Source organism: Chaetodon auriga, chromosome 8 (genome assembly GCF_051107435.1).
Source record: "Chaetodon auriga isolate fChaAug3 chromosome 8, fChaAug3.hap1, whole genome shotgun sequence".
Taxonomy (NCBI): Eukaryota; Metazoa; Chordata; class Actinopteri; order Chaetodontiformes; family Chaetodontidae; genus Chaetodon; species Chaetodon auriga.
In genome coordinates, this window is record NC_135081.1 from 14,505,527 (window position 1) to 14,518,621 (window position 13,095).

Here is a 13,095-nt window from a genome sequence, read left to right on the forward strand (position 1 = left end):
TGTTGCCCCCACACAGCATTCTCGCCTTCCACAGTAATCTGCACCTCCTGGCCATGTCCCTGTGCTCCTGGGTGGTCAGTAACTGAACACCTGTACCTGACTCTGAGTAACCCAGTACATCAGAACAGTCTGGGAGCTGGCAGGCATGATGCGGTGGTCTGTTGCTGAACAGGATGCTGGATGTTGGTCTCATCCTTCACTGGCAACAAGGCCTAAAGGACCAAAAAGGGCCTTCAGCACAGGCCTGGCTGTCATCACAGCAAATCTACAGCTCTGACATCCTTCAACCACATTCAGTTTGAAAGCTTAAGAAGTTAGCTTGTATTTGCAAAAGAGCTTTGATGGGTCAAAAGACAATTAAAGCCAGCAAGCCACATTAAAATGCTGTGACCAGGTTTGTATAAACATTAAATATATAGGCCCTGTTCGAATTTATCATATTGGTCAATTAAATAGTTTTGTGTTTGACTTCATAATGTTACAACTATGTTAATGAATTGTGAATTTCCCCTGGGGATGAATAAAGTATCTATCTATCTATCTATCTATCTATCTATCTATCTATCTATCTATCTATCTATCTATCTATCTAATGAGCTAAACTTTCCACAAATACTTATACATCTATTTTCCTATCTTCCATGCTATTCATGAGTGTACTATGAAAAGAGCAGAAAGACATAGTTATCGTCTGAAGAGATTTTTTAAAAGTTGTGTCAGATAAAGAAATTTTGTTGCCTATATTAATTACAAAATCAATTACTGAGTCATATTTCACTGTTTATGATTACTGTAAAACCTTACAATGGTCAATTTAGCTAAATGATATCCTGCATTTGTTTGCATTTAAAGAGTGACACAAAGGGTAAAATTCCTAGCTCAAATCAACGTACAAAAAATATCCTGACACAAGTTTTAGAAGTTATATGAGAAGCTATAGATAGACATTTGAAGAAGTAGGAAATAAAGTTATTGCTCACACTTACCTTGACCAAATGCCCTGGACTGTTTGGTCATGAAACATGTGCTGCCGCTCAAGTCTTTTTCCTCCACTGGAAACTTTGATATCTCCTCCGGAGAAACTCACTCGAGGGGGGCCACGGAGGAGTTTAAAGGCGGGACAGGTGAGGTAGCAGCATCACACCTGGACGTTTTGGAAGCGCATAAGAAATATGTGCTGATATCTGGCGCCCCCTGGTGGTAGCATTACAAACAACATTAACCGGAGGCGGAAGCGGTGAGGTGCTTGGTGGAGGCTACTAGCAGTTAACCCAGCCTGCTGAATTGGCTGTGCTGGAACCAAGGGAGAGTGTTTCGCATTTATTTTTGCATTAAGAGGAAAATTTCCGTTTGACAGGACATTGATGTCATTTTGTGGAACCCAAAACGGCGGGTGAGTGTGTCAAAACGGGTTGTTTTTGTATTTTTCTGTGGTATTTGATCCGCCGTCCAGATGCTAGCCGGCTCGCTAGCTAAACATTAGCTCGTTTATGTAACCATGTTTATGGTTGTCTGGGCGCGCTGGTTCATACCAGTATTCCTTTAGGTACATTTTTTTACAAAATAATTTAACAATACATCCAGGTTAACAGTGTATCTGTACTTGTGTAAGCGTGAATGATCACAAAAAACATAGGAGGGAAGAAGTGAGGCCTGGAATCCAGGGTCTCATTTCTTGATCCATTTCCAAAACATCAACGATACTGTAGCTCGTCAGTGGCAGGTGTTGTAAAGTTAGCTTAGATTATACCAACAGAAATCAAAGTTCAGGTTAGCTCAGCTGCGCTTTCTTTTCCACAATCATTAATTTAGCTTCCTGTCTTGTTTCCCTGACCTCCAAGCCGCCGCAGCAAATGGGATCAGCCCGGCCCCGGCTCTGCCCCTGGTGGGATGGGGGAGGCTGAAGCTGCACCCACCGGGGCTCTGGATGCTGCAGCTGCCGTGGCTGCCAAGATTAATGCAATGTTGGTAGCCAAGGGCAAACTCAAACCCTCGCAGATAGGCACCCCTGGACCACCTGATAAGGTAATAAGGAGCATTAGATTATATACTTGCTTAGTAAATTTGGCAACCATGTGGAACCACAGCAATGACTGTTAATGCTGTTGTAGCTATCTGTTTAACATCTGTGGTTGTACCAGGCCTGTGTGAGCAGAGTTTCAGATCAGTCAGTAGGGCTGCTGTATGGCAGCACTGCATTGACAGGTCTATTACATCAGTGTAATGAACCTAAGCATACACCATGAAAGCAGATATTATGCATATTGTCTTCCCCTGCTGATGAGGTCAAACAATAAGTTATTGTCTTGTTGCAGAAGAATGCAGGAGAATTCTGACTCCACAGATTCTTTTGAGCGAAATCAAAAAACATTTCCATTTCTTTGTCTCTTTCCCGTCTCCCTCAGGCTGTAGGTGTAGGGAAGCCTCCGGTGCCAGCAAAGGCCAAGGATGACCTGGTCGTAGCTGAGGTTGAGATCAATGACGTGCCTATCACCTGTCGGAACCTCCTGACACGCGGACAAATGCAGGATGAGGTCAGCAGCGATGTGGATAATCGTATCTCACAGAATTAAGTTTGTGGCTAGCTTTGTGGAGCACTCATCGATGTGCGCTCTTGGCTTGTCTGCAGATCAGTAAAGTGAGCGGCGCTGCGGTTTCAACCAGGGGGCGTTACATGACAGCAGAGGAGAAGGGCAAAGCGCTTCCAGGGTGACTTCTCTTGCCTCTTATTTTAAGTAACTGATCATAAAACCTAGTCGACTCTCAGTATTTTATACTAATGCAACCCCTCTGCTGTTTCCACACAGGGACCGACCTCTGTATCTACACGTCCAAGGACAGACTAGAGAGCTTGTCGACAGTCAGTACTTCATATTTATCTTTTTTTTTTTTGTTTTATCTTTTTTCATAACTGACTTTTCAGTCATTTAGGAATGTCTGTCTTCATATATGATGCAAAGAGACTAAAGCTTTCTTTCCCTTGTTCTCCAGGGGCAGTTAATAGAATCAAGGAGATCATCACCAACGGTGTGGTGAAGGCTGCAACCGCCTCATCATCTTCATCCTTCTCCCCGAGCGGAGCTTCAGTCACAATTTACCAGCAGCACAACCCCCCTCCTCCTTCACTGCCCCCCATGACTCACCACAAACCACACTTTCAGTCTGGGGTAAGACAGTCTTCTTTTGTGTTTTTACATCTCATGAGCTAAGATATTACTGCCATGAAAAGTTTAGTGTTACTCCTTTAAATGTTTGTAGGTCATTTTTTGCCATGAGACTGTTTTGCTTTGAATTGTACCACAGTTGTCAGTTTGATTGTGTTTTGATTGATTTTGCTATTGCTTGAATGTAGTCGAAAGCATGTGCCGTTTAGAGATTGTGAGGAGTACGTTCAGTCACATGTCAATGTTAAATCCAACTCTGATTCCAAAAAAGTTGGGCTGCTGTTGTAAATATTTGCTTATTCTGAATTTGATGCAGCAGCACATTTCAAACAAGTTGGGACAGGAGCAACTAAAGACAAAAACATTAACACTGTACACAACGTCCCAACCTTTTTGGAATCAAGGTTGTATTAAAGAGCCTTTATCACTTAATCAAAGGAGTCCATCGCATTACCAAGCAACGCTGCTGTAATTTGAAGATAAAGACAAATTCATCAATGAGTCTACTTTAGGATTTGGAGTGTTGCAGTAACTGGGCATAGATATGTAGAAACCAACATGGTCCTTGTGACAGTAAAGCTGATGGTTGTTATTACTGGCAGTAATGTAGTTAAACATTGCCCGGATGTTGTCTTTCCTTTCTCAGATGCATTATGTTCAAGATAAAGTCTTTGTGGGCCTGGAGCACGCCATCCCGGGCTTTGTGGTCAAAGAGCGGGTTGAGGGCCCTGGCTGTTCGTACCTACAGCACATCCAGGCTGAGACTGGCGCCAAAGTCTTCCTTAGAGGAAAGGGATCGGGCTGTTTAGAGCCTGCCTCTGGACGAGAGGCCTTTGAACCCATGTGCATCTACATCAGGTGGGCGTTGTCCCGCGAGTTAATCAAGATTAAGAACATTTGCTTGTCAGAGATGATTGCTGCTTGTGCAACTAACTTTGCAGCATTGTGGTCTCGTTAGAGCTAATCGCAGTCTGCTCTCTCTCCAGTCATCCTAAACCAGAAGGGCTTGCAGCAGCAAAAACCTTGTGTGAGAACTTGCTTCAGACAGTGAGTATTTTCCTGTTACTGTGAATTGATAAACCACAATACCATATCCAGGTCTGTTTTCCTGGATCACTAATCACCACCAGCTGACCACGGCTGCTCATGGTGCAGGGCGTTGTTATTATGACTGTGTGGAAATTTTGGCACAGGTCTGAAGTATCTCTGTGTGGCTGTCTTGTTATAATACTGTCGATGGTGGTGTGTCTTCAGTATCTGCAGTTGGCATTTGTTTTAGCTGCTTTCTGCAGAAAATACAACAGGTTAAAGGTGTTTATACAGTATTTTCTTCCACAACACGGTGACGTATTACATTTCTGTGCGTATTACTGTCTTAATGTAATCACTTGTAAGAGTAGATGTTCATGTTTTAGTTTCTTGAACCACTAATGAGCCTTACGTACAATGTCTCTCTGTCTCCAGGTCCATGCAGAGTATTCTCGTTTCCTCAATCAAATGAGCACGATGATGCCAACACAACAAGGTACAGTACAGCTGATTGTCTCTCGGTGGTTTAGATTTATGACTTGATTTCTTATAAAAATAAAACTGAATGTAATCATTTGCCAGTCCCTGTTGACATAAACTCAACTGAAAAAACAGTACACGGACAATATATTTAATGTTTCACCTCATTAGCTTCATTGATTTTTGAAAGTGTCTGCTTATTCTGAATTTGATGCAGCAGCATGTTTCAAACAAGTTGTCATTCCACAGGCTCATTGGTAACAGGTGATAGTATCATGATTGGGTATGAAAGGGGCATCCTTTAAAGGCTCAGTTGTTCATAAGAAAGGACGGAGGGAGGTTCACCACTTTGTGAACACATGATTGTGTCAAGGATATTAGAACATGAGCTCAGGAACACTTTGTAAAACTGCTGTTGGTAAACACCGTTAGTTTGTTGGTGTCTGTAGGTTTGACAAAGTTTGACTTGATCTGTTTCCCTCCTTCAGGTTTTGCACAGCCTCCAGTGGTGAATGGGATGCCTCCGCAGCCTCCTTACTACCCCCCTGCTGGATACCAGCCAGGCTACCCCATGCCTGTACCACCACCTCAGCCACAACCTGTCCCTCTACCTTACACTGTCCCACCTCCTATACCTCCCACAGCACCTGCAGGTGTGCCTCCTCAGTATTCCCTTCCCCCTGCCAGCGCCCCTGCTCCTGCTCCTGCTCCTGCTCCTGTTCCCGTCCCAGCTCCAGCTCTTGCCCCTGCACCTGCTCCTGCTCCGGGCACCATGCCACAGGTAGGACAAAGTTGCCAAATCTTCATTTTATATAATAAGATAAATTGTACTGCCTCCCTCCACTGTCTCAGCCACGTGTGTATAACTTTCAAATCACTGATACTTATTGTGTTTTTCCTTCTCTGCAGACTCTTCCACCTGTACCTTTTCCTCCATCAGCTGCAGCACCGCCCAAAGCTCCACCTCCTGTTGCCCCAGCCAACGCACCACAGAAAAGACGCTTCACAGAGGAGGTCCCAGATGAGAGGAACAGCGGCCTACTCGGATACCAGGTGATAAACAGCTCTTCCAACTTCACAGCCCCTCATCATCCTCTTCTGGTTTTTATTTTTCACCTTTTTCTGCACCTTGGACCCCCTTGTTAGTTTATTTTTAGCCCTTTATTGGTTTATCTACGCTTTAACCTGCATAAAATGTTAATGTATGTATGTGTGTCTGTTGGGTCACTTAGTTCCATCAGCCAATCACATGCAGTCTCTGTTACTTCAGTGTCTGTGATTTGTGTACGACCGTGTCATCTGTCCTTTCTTTGTTTTGTGTGCTTTGGTTGAGACAGCATGGCTTGGTGTTTCCTGTTTTTGTTTTTCTTTTTCTTTTTCTTGTGGTTACATGGAGTTTCAGAGGAAGGTATTATTAATGCTGATCAGATTGAAGTGTCTTTCATAGTGGCTGGAAAAAGTGTCAGTGTAATCAGACTTGTGGTAAGCGATTCACAGTGACAGATTTTTTCTTTGGTGTTGGTAGAGTTATTAGTCATAGTAAAGTGTCAGGACAGGGTTTAGTCGAGGATGTCTGCTAATCAGGCCTGTGTGTTTTTCTGCTCATAGCATGGACCCATTCATATGACTAATTTAGGTGCAGGCTTCCCAGTGGTCAGCCCGGAGGCTACAGGACCCCCACCACCAAGTTCCTCTGGCCCACCGTGTGAGAGGGACAGGTACACAGACTTTTGGTAGATTTTATTAATGACAAATTAATTAATAGCGTGCAAGAGTCAGTAGGCTTCGTTAACTGACACCATTTTTTTCTGTGTTCTGCAGTAGGCAGCTAATGCCTCCACCTCCGTTGCCTGTGAATGGAGTGAGACCCAAGATGGAGGAGAGAAGGGCACCGCAAGGCCCCGTGGGTAAGGGCATTATCCTGTGGATTGACAAAATCCCTGTCGAAATCCAAAATCCACATCCTGACTGTGGACTGTGACCTTTGTAAGGTCAGCTATTCACAGCCTTAATGTAGAGCTGCAAAGAGTGAAATGTCAATCCTCCCTCTGTCCACCAGACTGTGTCTAAAGTTCAGCGGTTTTACTTGAGATTGTTACATTAAGCCCCAGCAGATGTGCCACATAGTTGGCCTAAATGGCTTTTATTTCTTTGGATTTGAATCCTCGTTTTTATGGCAGATTGGGTAAATGCAGTGTTACACACACTTGCACTCAGCCTCAAACTGGCCCTTATGCTTCTTATGATTCTTACAGGATTCTGCTGCTGTGACTAGAAATCTCCAGATTTGTGAGATGAAGCTATGACTCGGCATCTTTTATGCATTGTAGGGCTGTACTGAAGCATCGGCTGTTTTTTTTTTTTTTTCTCTTCCTATTCATTTTGTTTAAAGCCAACATTTCTGCACAGTTGAAGACAAAGACTAGGCTCCACTAATATAATTATTATTACCACTTGTAGAATTAGATTCCAGTGGTGGCTGCATTGGATTGTTCAAAATTATTAAACGCAGACGTGCATTTATGTTGAATTAACTGACAAGTTATATTCATGGATGGAAGCTAATTTAATGAAAAAAGACTAACTCACTTAGTCCAATGAAGCACTTAAGTTTGGTACAGCCCTCGTGCATTGTTCAGTCTTTGTAAAGAAGTCTGATAAGTCGAGTCCACCTTACCGTCCCCTTCTGATGACATCATCAGCCTGGGGTGTCTAATATTTTTGCTTTCCTCACTAATGAGAATCTCTCCTGTTTTTGTGTTTTTCTCTTTTTCTCTGTGTTTTTCTTCTCTTCCATGTATCTCTGGGGTGATGCTGGATTCTGATTGGGGGTGGGGCACGACTCGTCCTGTGACGCCGTCCTTCCACTCGATTGGACGGCCCTAACACTGTCGCTCCCCACCAACCAATGGCTGCTTTTCGAATGGCTGCCCCCTCCTCTACTCCGCTGACAAACTATGATTTAAATCGATTAACTATTTGTTTCTCCCAACATGTTTTTTGGAATGATTAACTCGCACCCGTCTTATCGAAACTTTGCTGCTGTTGTTTTTGGTGTCTTTTTTTCTCTCTTCCCTTATTTCTCTCCCTCCCTCCCCCCAAACATGTACCTCTTCCTCTCTTCTGTGTACTTCCCCTCTTCTTTTTTCAGATCCTGCAGCAAAGAGATTGAAAACTGGTTTGGTGGCGTACACCGGAGACTCCTCTGATGAAGAGGAAGACCACTCAACCTCCAAAGCCTCAGGGCCAGGTAACCCTGGGGCAGTTCCCCCTACCTCCACCTCCTCAGGCTGGACACAGGGCTATCGCTGCCCTCCTCCACCACCCCCTCGTGCTAAAGCACAGTCGCAGTCTATGCCTTTCTGGATGGCACCCTGAAACAGGAAAAATCTAAACTCCCTCAGTGATTTGTGCCGAGTCTTATGATGGGATGTTCACCCAAACTGAGCCCGTCTTTTTCCATCACTCATCACCCGTTCATCACATGGATTATTTTAGTGCTTGGGTCCAAATGGACATACCAGTGTTTCGGAAAACCCGTGGGGGGGGTGGGGGGGTAGCACATTATAGTTTGAAGATGAACATTTGCAGGACTGATATTCCAAACTATTTTGTGGGTGTATAGATGGTCAGATGAGCAATATTCTGCCTCAAGTTTTATTTGAAATGGGATAAAAACACATGCCAGGTGAAGTGTTTGAATATAGTGTCTGTAAAAACTATCACAAGGCAGTTATGTTGTACATCACTGACTACTTTTCATTTTATCCCTAATACAGCTCTTCCTACTTTGTCACCCCCTTTTCTTTCCCTTTTCCCTGTCCAAGTCGCTGACACCATCCTTTTCTATTCTGGTCTTTTTGTAAAGACCATGTTGGACTAACATGTAGTAAAATTATTGAATTTATTTCATGCTTTTATGAAATAAATAAACTTAATTTATTGCCGTGTTTGAGCTTGTGATTCCTTGTTATGCGTATTTTCCCCTATTAAAGTCCGTGCTGCCACACTTGGCAAAGAGATCGTCACAAACCAAGTTGGCCACATCTGCCAGTTAGCTGTCAACAGTCCCGCCTGCCAAAGTAAATAGTGGATTAAAGTGACTTGCTGCAGAATCGATATTACAACAATAGGCCACTCATCACCCATAAAGCAGTACAACAACATTCTTAATAAGAACAAATATCACATCTAAAAACTACGTTAAAGGGATGGACACGAAGCAGCAGAGCATAATGACTAAATTTTGCGAAGGACTGAATGCTGAAATGGACATCTGCACAGTTTCAGATCATCTCAATCTCTGGCTCTCTTGGAGGGTTCTTCTTGTTATACTGAGCGATGCGGTTCTCCATGATTGGCCGGAAGTGGCGGATCAGTCCCTGTAGGTTAAAAAAAAGTGATCGTTAAGATGTAAATTAGTACTTGTTTGAACTTGCAGGCTCAGTCAGTGTTTCATTAACGGCTTTGTTTGTTTTGCTGGTTGAAAAAAAAAAAAAATGAAAAAACTCCAAAGCTCTCACCTGCACAGGCCAGGCAGCTCCGTCCCCCAGGGCGCAGATGGTGTGTCCCTCTATCTGCTTGCTTAGCTCCCAGATCATGTCGATCTCTGAAACGGCCGCCTCTCCTCGAACAAACCTCCACATCATTTTATCCATCCAGTCAACTCCTGAGGGAGAGAAAAGGTGAATACAACAGAGAAGTACTCCGTGTACTCCCACCACTGCTACATATAGTATGTAGTAATATGTGGGTTGCAGAACCTTTAGGGAGGCACTTCACTTTATTCATGATGATTTTTTTTTTTTTTTTGGTGTCAACACCTCCGCCTATGTAAGAGAGAGAGGGCCTCCGAGTACAGAGACAGTGTTGGTTGTAAGAAGTGATGCATTCTGCAGTTCTTTACCCTCTCTGCAGGGGGTGCACTGGCCACAGCTCTCATGTTTGTAGAACTCAACCAAACGTGCGATGGCTCGAATCACATCAGTCTGGAGGGAAAATACACTTCTCAGATTATCTTTCCAGGCTAGTTGTCACTGAACTTATCTTTCCAGGCTAGTTGTCACTCTGTTTACCGATTTATCCAAAACTATGATGGCAGCAGTCCCCAGTGCAGTCTCTGCGCGGACCAAGTCATCAAAATCCATCAAAACATCATCGCACACGTGGCGAGGGATGATGGGAGTGGAGGACCCTCCTGGGATCACTCCTAATAGATTGTCCCAGCCGCCCCTCACTCCTCCTGCACCAATCACACAAGAGGAGAGAGGAAGTCGTGTCAGCATCTCAAAGAGGAAATCTGCATCAACACAGAGGTGGACTGTAAACACACACCTGCGTGTCTCTCTATTAGCTCCCTCAGAGGAATAGACATCTCTTCCTCCACAGTGCACGGTGTGTTCACATGACCGGAGATGTTGAACAGCTTCGTCCCAGAGTTCCTCTCCCTCCCAAAGCTGGCAAACCAAGCTCCACCTCGACGACAGATCGCAGGCGCCACAGCAACTGTCTCCACGTTGGACACCGTCGTCGGGCATCCAAACACCCCTTCAGGGAGAGAGAGAGAGAAAAGCAGCGCTCCACTTCAGGACTGTAATTACAACATAACCCTATTTTGCAGTTTCTTAAACCATAATTAACCCCAGTGGAAACCGGATCTAGGAGTTTTTACCTCACCTATGTCTGCAGGGAACGGCGGCTTGAGTCGGGGTTTCCCTTGTTTGCCCTCTAGAGACTCGATGAGGGCCGTCTCCTCCCCGCAGATGTAGGCTCCGGCTCCCCGCATCACAAACACATCAAAGTCATACCCCGAGCCACAGGCGTTCTTCCCTATCAGTCCTGCTTTGTATGCCTCATTAATGGCCACCTGTTTGAAGAGACAAGACGTAAAGCATGCAGCTTCTCTGGACTGATGAGCCGTGAATCTGCACTCTGTGTACCTGTAGATTTGATGACTCATTGTAAAACTCTCCTCTGATGTAGATGTACGCAGCTCGAGCGCCCATGGCTCTCCCAGCGACCAGGCAGCCTTCTATTAGCTTATGAGGGTCATGGCGCATTATCTCGCGGTCTTTACACGTCCCCGGCTCACCCTCATCAGCATTCACCACCAGGTACTTAGGCCTGAAACACAGAAAAGAAGAAAACCCATAACACACTGCTACATCAGCAGAGTGTCGTTACTGGTGTGGACAGCGACGGATGCTTTGAGCGTCTCTGACAAGTCAGATCTCGATCCTTTCTTTTCCTTCGTGTTCCCACCTGCCGTCGCTGGGCTTGTTCATGAAGCTCCACTTCATGCCGGTGGGGAAGCCTGCACCTCCTCTGCCTCGAAGCCCTGAGATTTTCACCTCATTTAGGATCCAGTCTGATCCCTTCAGTATGATCTCTTTGGTCTTGTACCAGTCTCCACGTCTGAGGGCTCCCGTGAGTCTGGAAGGAAGCGGGAGACAAAGAGAGAGATGAAGTGATGTGATTTGAGTTAAGATTCTACTGGAAATGGTAACTTTTGCATTTCATAATTACAGAAAATATTTTTATATAAATCCAAAAATGATGATGTGCTTCATGTATAATGTCATGGTGTTATATGTTTTTACCTCCAGTCATGGCGGCCATATAAGTTGGTAAATATCCGGTCTTCGTCACTCAGAGGTCCAAATTTGGTCTTTTTTGGCGTCACCTGGTGACAGATAGGAAGATAGAGGAAAAGTGTTTCTGACAAAGTGGCCTGTGCGATAACGTCAGTGCAAAGATGGATGCATGAAAATTAGAGATGCCATCACTGCAAATGAGGATTATTTCCATTATTGATTTATCTACCAATTATGTTTGTGATTAATCACCTGATGGTTCATTTCCCCCAGTCCAAGGTGACATCTTCAAATGTCTTTTTTGTACAACTAATAGTCCAAAAGTTTAATATTATTTCTGTCAAAGAAAACATCAAATCCTCACATCCAGGAAGCTGGAACCAGGAAATATTTGTCATTTTTGTTTGAGGAAAAAAAAAAAAAAAAAAAAAAGACTACAGCAATTGTTGATTATCAAAGTTGGCAAATTCTGTTGAAAACTAGGCTGCATTGTATGAAAAAATCACTTGAGCACATACAGTATGAAGAAGGCCTCACATATATTATGTTTTACACGCCAGTATGTGGATTTTATGTCTGAGTTTGGAAATGGAAGTCCTCACCTTATATGTGAGTAAACACTGATTTCTGTCCAGTGTTTCTGTCTGAACTTTGTATTTATTTATTCAAATTGCATGCTTTTGAAAAAAGCAGCTGTTCCAATTCCAGTGGTTTCAAAATTACCATCATATGTTAAACAAACTGTAACTAATAATAAGTAGGACTAATTGGTAGGCCTATATTCTGCAGTATGACGAAAATATATTAGTCCACAATACATTTTAAGACATTTTCATTAAAATTAAAAAAATCTCTTTAGTAGTTTAAAACTCTTTAATACTTAAACTTACCTTTATGTATCATGTATTATTGTCAAATAGAGCAATATGCAATGTTCAAATGTTGAAGTCATCCAAAGTAGCTCATTGCTACCAGCTACCAGCTACAGCCTACCTGCGGCCGTGCTGCGGTGCTGTAGGTCAGGCGCGGAGTGACCTGACGCACCGCAGCGCTCCACAGCATCCGCCCGGGCAGCATCCTACAGGAGCCCGAGCACCTCAGACCGCTTCACACCCCAAAGCTGCTCCTGCCGGCCTCCGTTTGACTCCTCAGACTATCAAATCGATTTCTGAAACCTCTGCTGTTAATGTGTGGGCCTGCTGCTTCAGCTTAATTGAACTAAGAGGATTAACGAACCACGTCACATCCTATCCCGGCTTCCCATGCGGCGCCCGACAGGTACACTACGCACGTGCGCATGCATAATTAAGCGGTCAGTATCAGGGCCACGTTAGAGGTGCGATCACTGCCCGATTTACAGGGTTATAAATGGATTATTAATGTGAAAATAACCATTAAATGTGTTCAAGGACCTTAAACGGCTCCTGAGTTGGAAGCAATGTTCAATTTGACAACAGGCCTTTTTCCCAGCAGTCAGTTCGTGTCATCACATCAGAGAAAGCACAAGTGATATTAACAACGTTAAGATGACTGTTTCATTCAGGTGTGCCAGTCAACCAGCATAAACAATAACAGGACACTGAAACTGAAGCAACTAAATGGAATTCAGCCATCATGATTCACACCTGTGCTTGTCCTGCTGTGACATGTCACAATGTCTTCCGTGGAAAGGGACTATTTCTTTCAACTCAATCATTTTTCCTTTTAATGACAAAGACCATGAAAAGCCTCTTCATCTGCACTTAAACTAAGAAATAAGGTTTAAGGTTCAGGGTGTGACAGTGGGAAATTCTGTCCTCCTTAATTATTCTGGGAAGTGAGCAGGCCAA

General features: G+C 43.9%; 2 protein-coding genes across 4 annotated transcripts; one reads left to right on the top strand and one right to left on the bottom strand.

Moving 5' to 3' along the window:
- The first annotated feature begins 1,237 nt into the window (after positions 1-1,237).
- Positions 1,238-8,616, top strand: khdc4 (KH domain containing 4, pre-mRNA splicing factor). 3 transcript variants are annotated; one of them, XR_013077450.1, is made up of 14 exons: positions 1,238-1,393; positions 1,842-2,025; positions 2,406-2,534; positions 2,630-2,709; positions 2,808-2,860; positions 2,992-3,167; positions 3,811-4,022; positions 4,151-4,211; positions 4,629-4,689; positions 5,162-5,454; positions 5,583-5,726; positions 6,310-6,391; positions 6,495-6,580; positions 7,825-8,616. XR_013077450.1 is itself a non-coding variant. In XM_076736603.1 (14 exons), exons 1-14 carry the CDS (start codon positions 1,365-1,367, stop codon positions 8,049-8,051), a joined length of 1,845 nt encoding a protein of 614 aa, XP_076592718.1. In that variant the 5' UTR covers positions 1,238-1,364; the 3' UTR covers positions 8,052-8,616. The 3 variants fall into 3 exon arrangements, 2 of the variants coding, with proteins under 2 accessions (XP_076592718.1, XP_076592719.1); XM_076736603.1 differs by having other exon boundaries at positions 6,282-6,391; XM_076736604.1 differs by lacking the exon at positions 7,825-8,616 and having other exon boundaries at positions 6,495-6,635.
- LOC143324265 (NADH dehydrogenase [ubiquinone] flavoprotein 1, mitochondrial-like) lies at positions 8,317-12,474 on the bottom strand. The gene is made up of 10 exons (XM_076736611.1): positions 12,260-12,474; positions 11,273-11,355; positions 10,935-11,105; positions 10,613-10,796; positions 10,350-10,539; positions 10,008-10,220; positions 9,749-9,915; positions 9,580-9,661; positions 9,197-9,342; positions 8,317-9,055 (listed from the first exon to the last, which is right to left on the bottom strand). Exons 1-10 carry the CDS (start codon positions 12,341-12,343, stop codon positions 8,960-8,962), a joined length of 1,416 nt encoding a protein of 471 aa, XP_076592726.1. The 5' UTR covers positions 12,344-12,474; the 3' UTR covers positions 8,317-8,959.
- Positions 12,475-13,095: the final 621 nt, after the last annotated feature.

What these genes read in the sequence shown, in the direction of transcription:
- khdc4 (XM_076736603.1), top strand. Translation starts at nt 1,365, where the DNA reads ATGTCATTTTGTGGAACCCAAAACGGCGG. An exon ending in AACCACACTTTCAGTCTGGG is followed by an intron (nt 3,168 to 3,810) that starts GTAAGACAGTCT and finishes TTCCTTTCTCAG; the next exon opens with ATGCATTATGTTCAAGATAA. An exon ending in GGCACCGCAAGGCCCCGTGG is followed by an intron (nt 6,581 to 7,824) that starts GTAAGGGCATTA and finishes TTCTTTTTTCAG; the next exon opens with ATCCTGCAGCAAAGAGATTG.
- LOC143324265 (XM_076736611.1), bottom strand. Translation starts at nt 12,343, where the DNA reads ATGCTGCCCGGGCGGATGCTGTGGAGCGCTGCGGTGCGTCAGGTCACT. An exon ending in GCACCGCAGCACGGCCGCAG is followed by an intron (nt 11,356 to 12,259) that starts GTAGGCTGTAGC and finishes ATCTGTCACCAG; the next exon opens with GTGACGCCAAAAAAGACCAA. An exon ending in GCTAATAGAGAGACACGCAG is followed by an intron (nt 9,916 to 10,007) that starts GTGTGTGTTTAC and finishes TGATTGGTGCAG; the next exon opens with GAGGAGTGAGGGGCGGCTGG.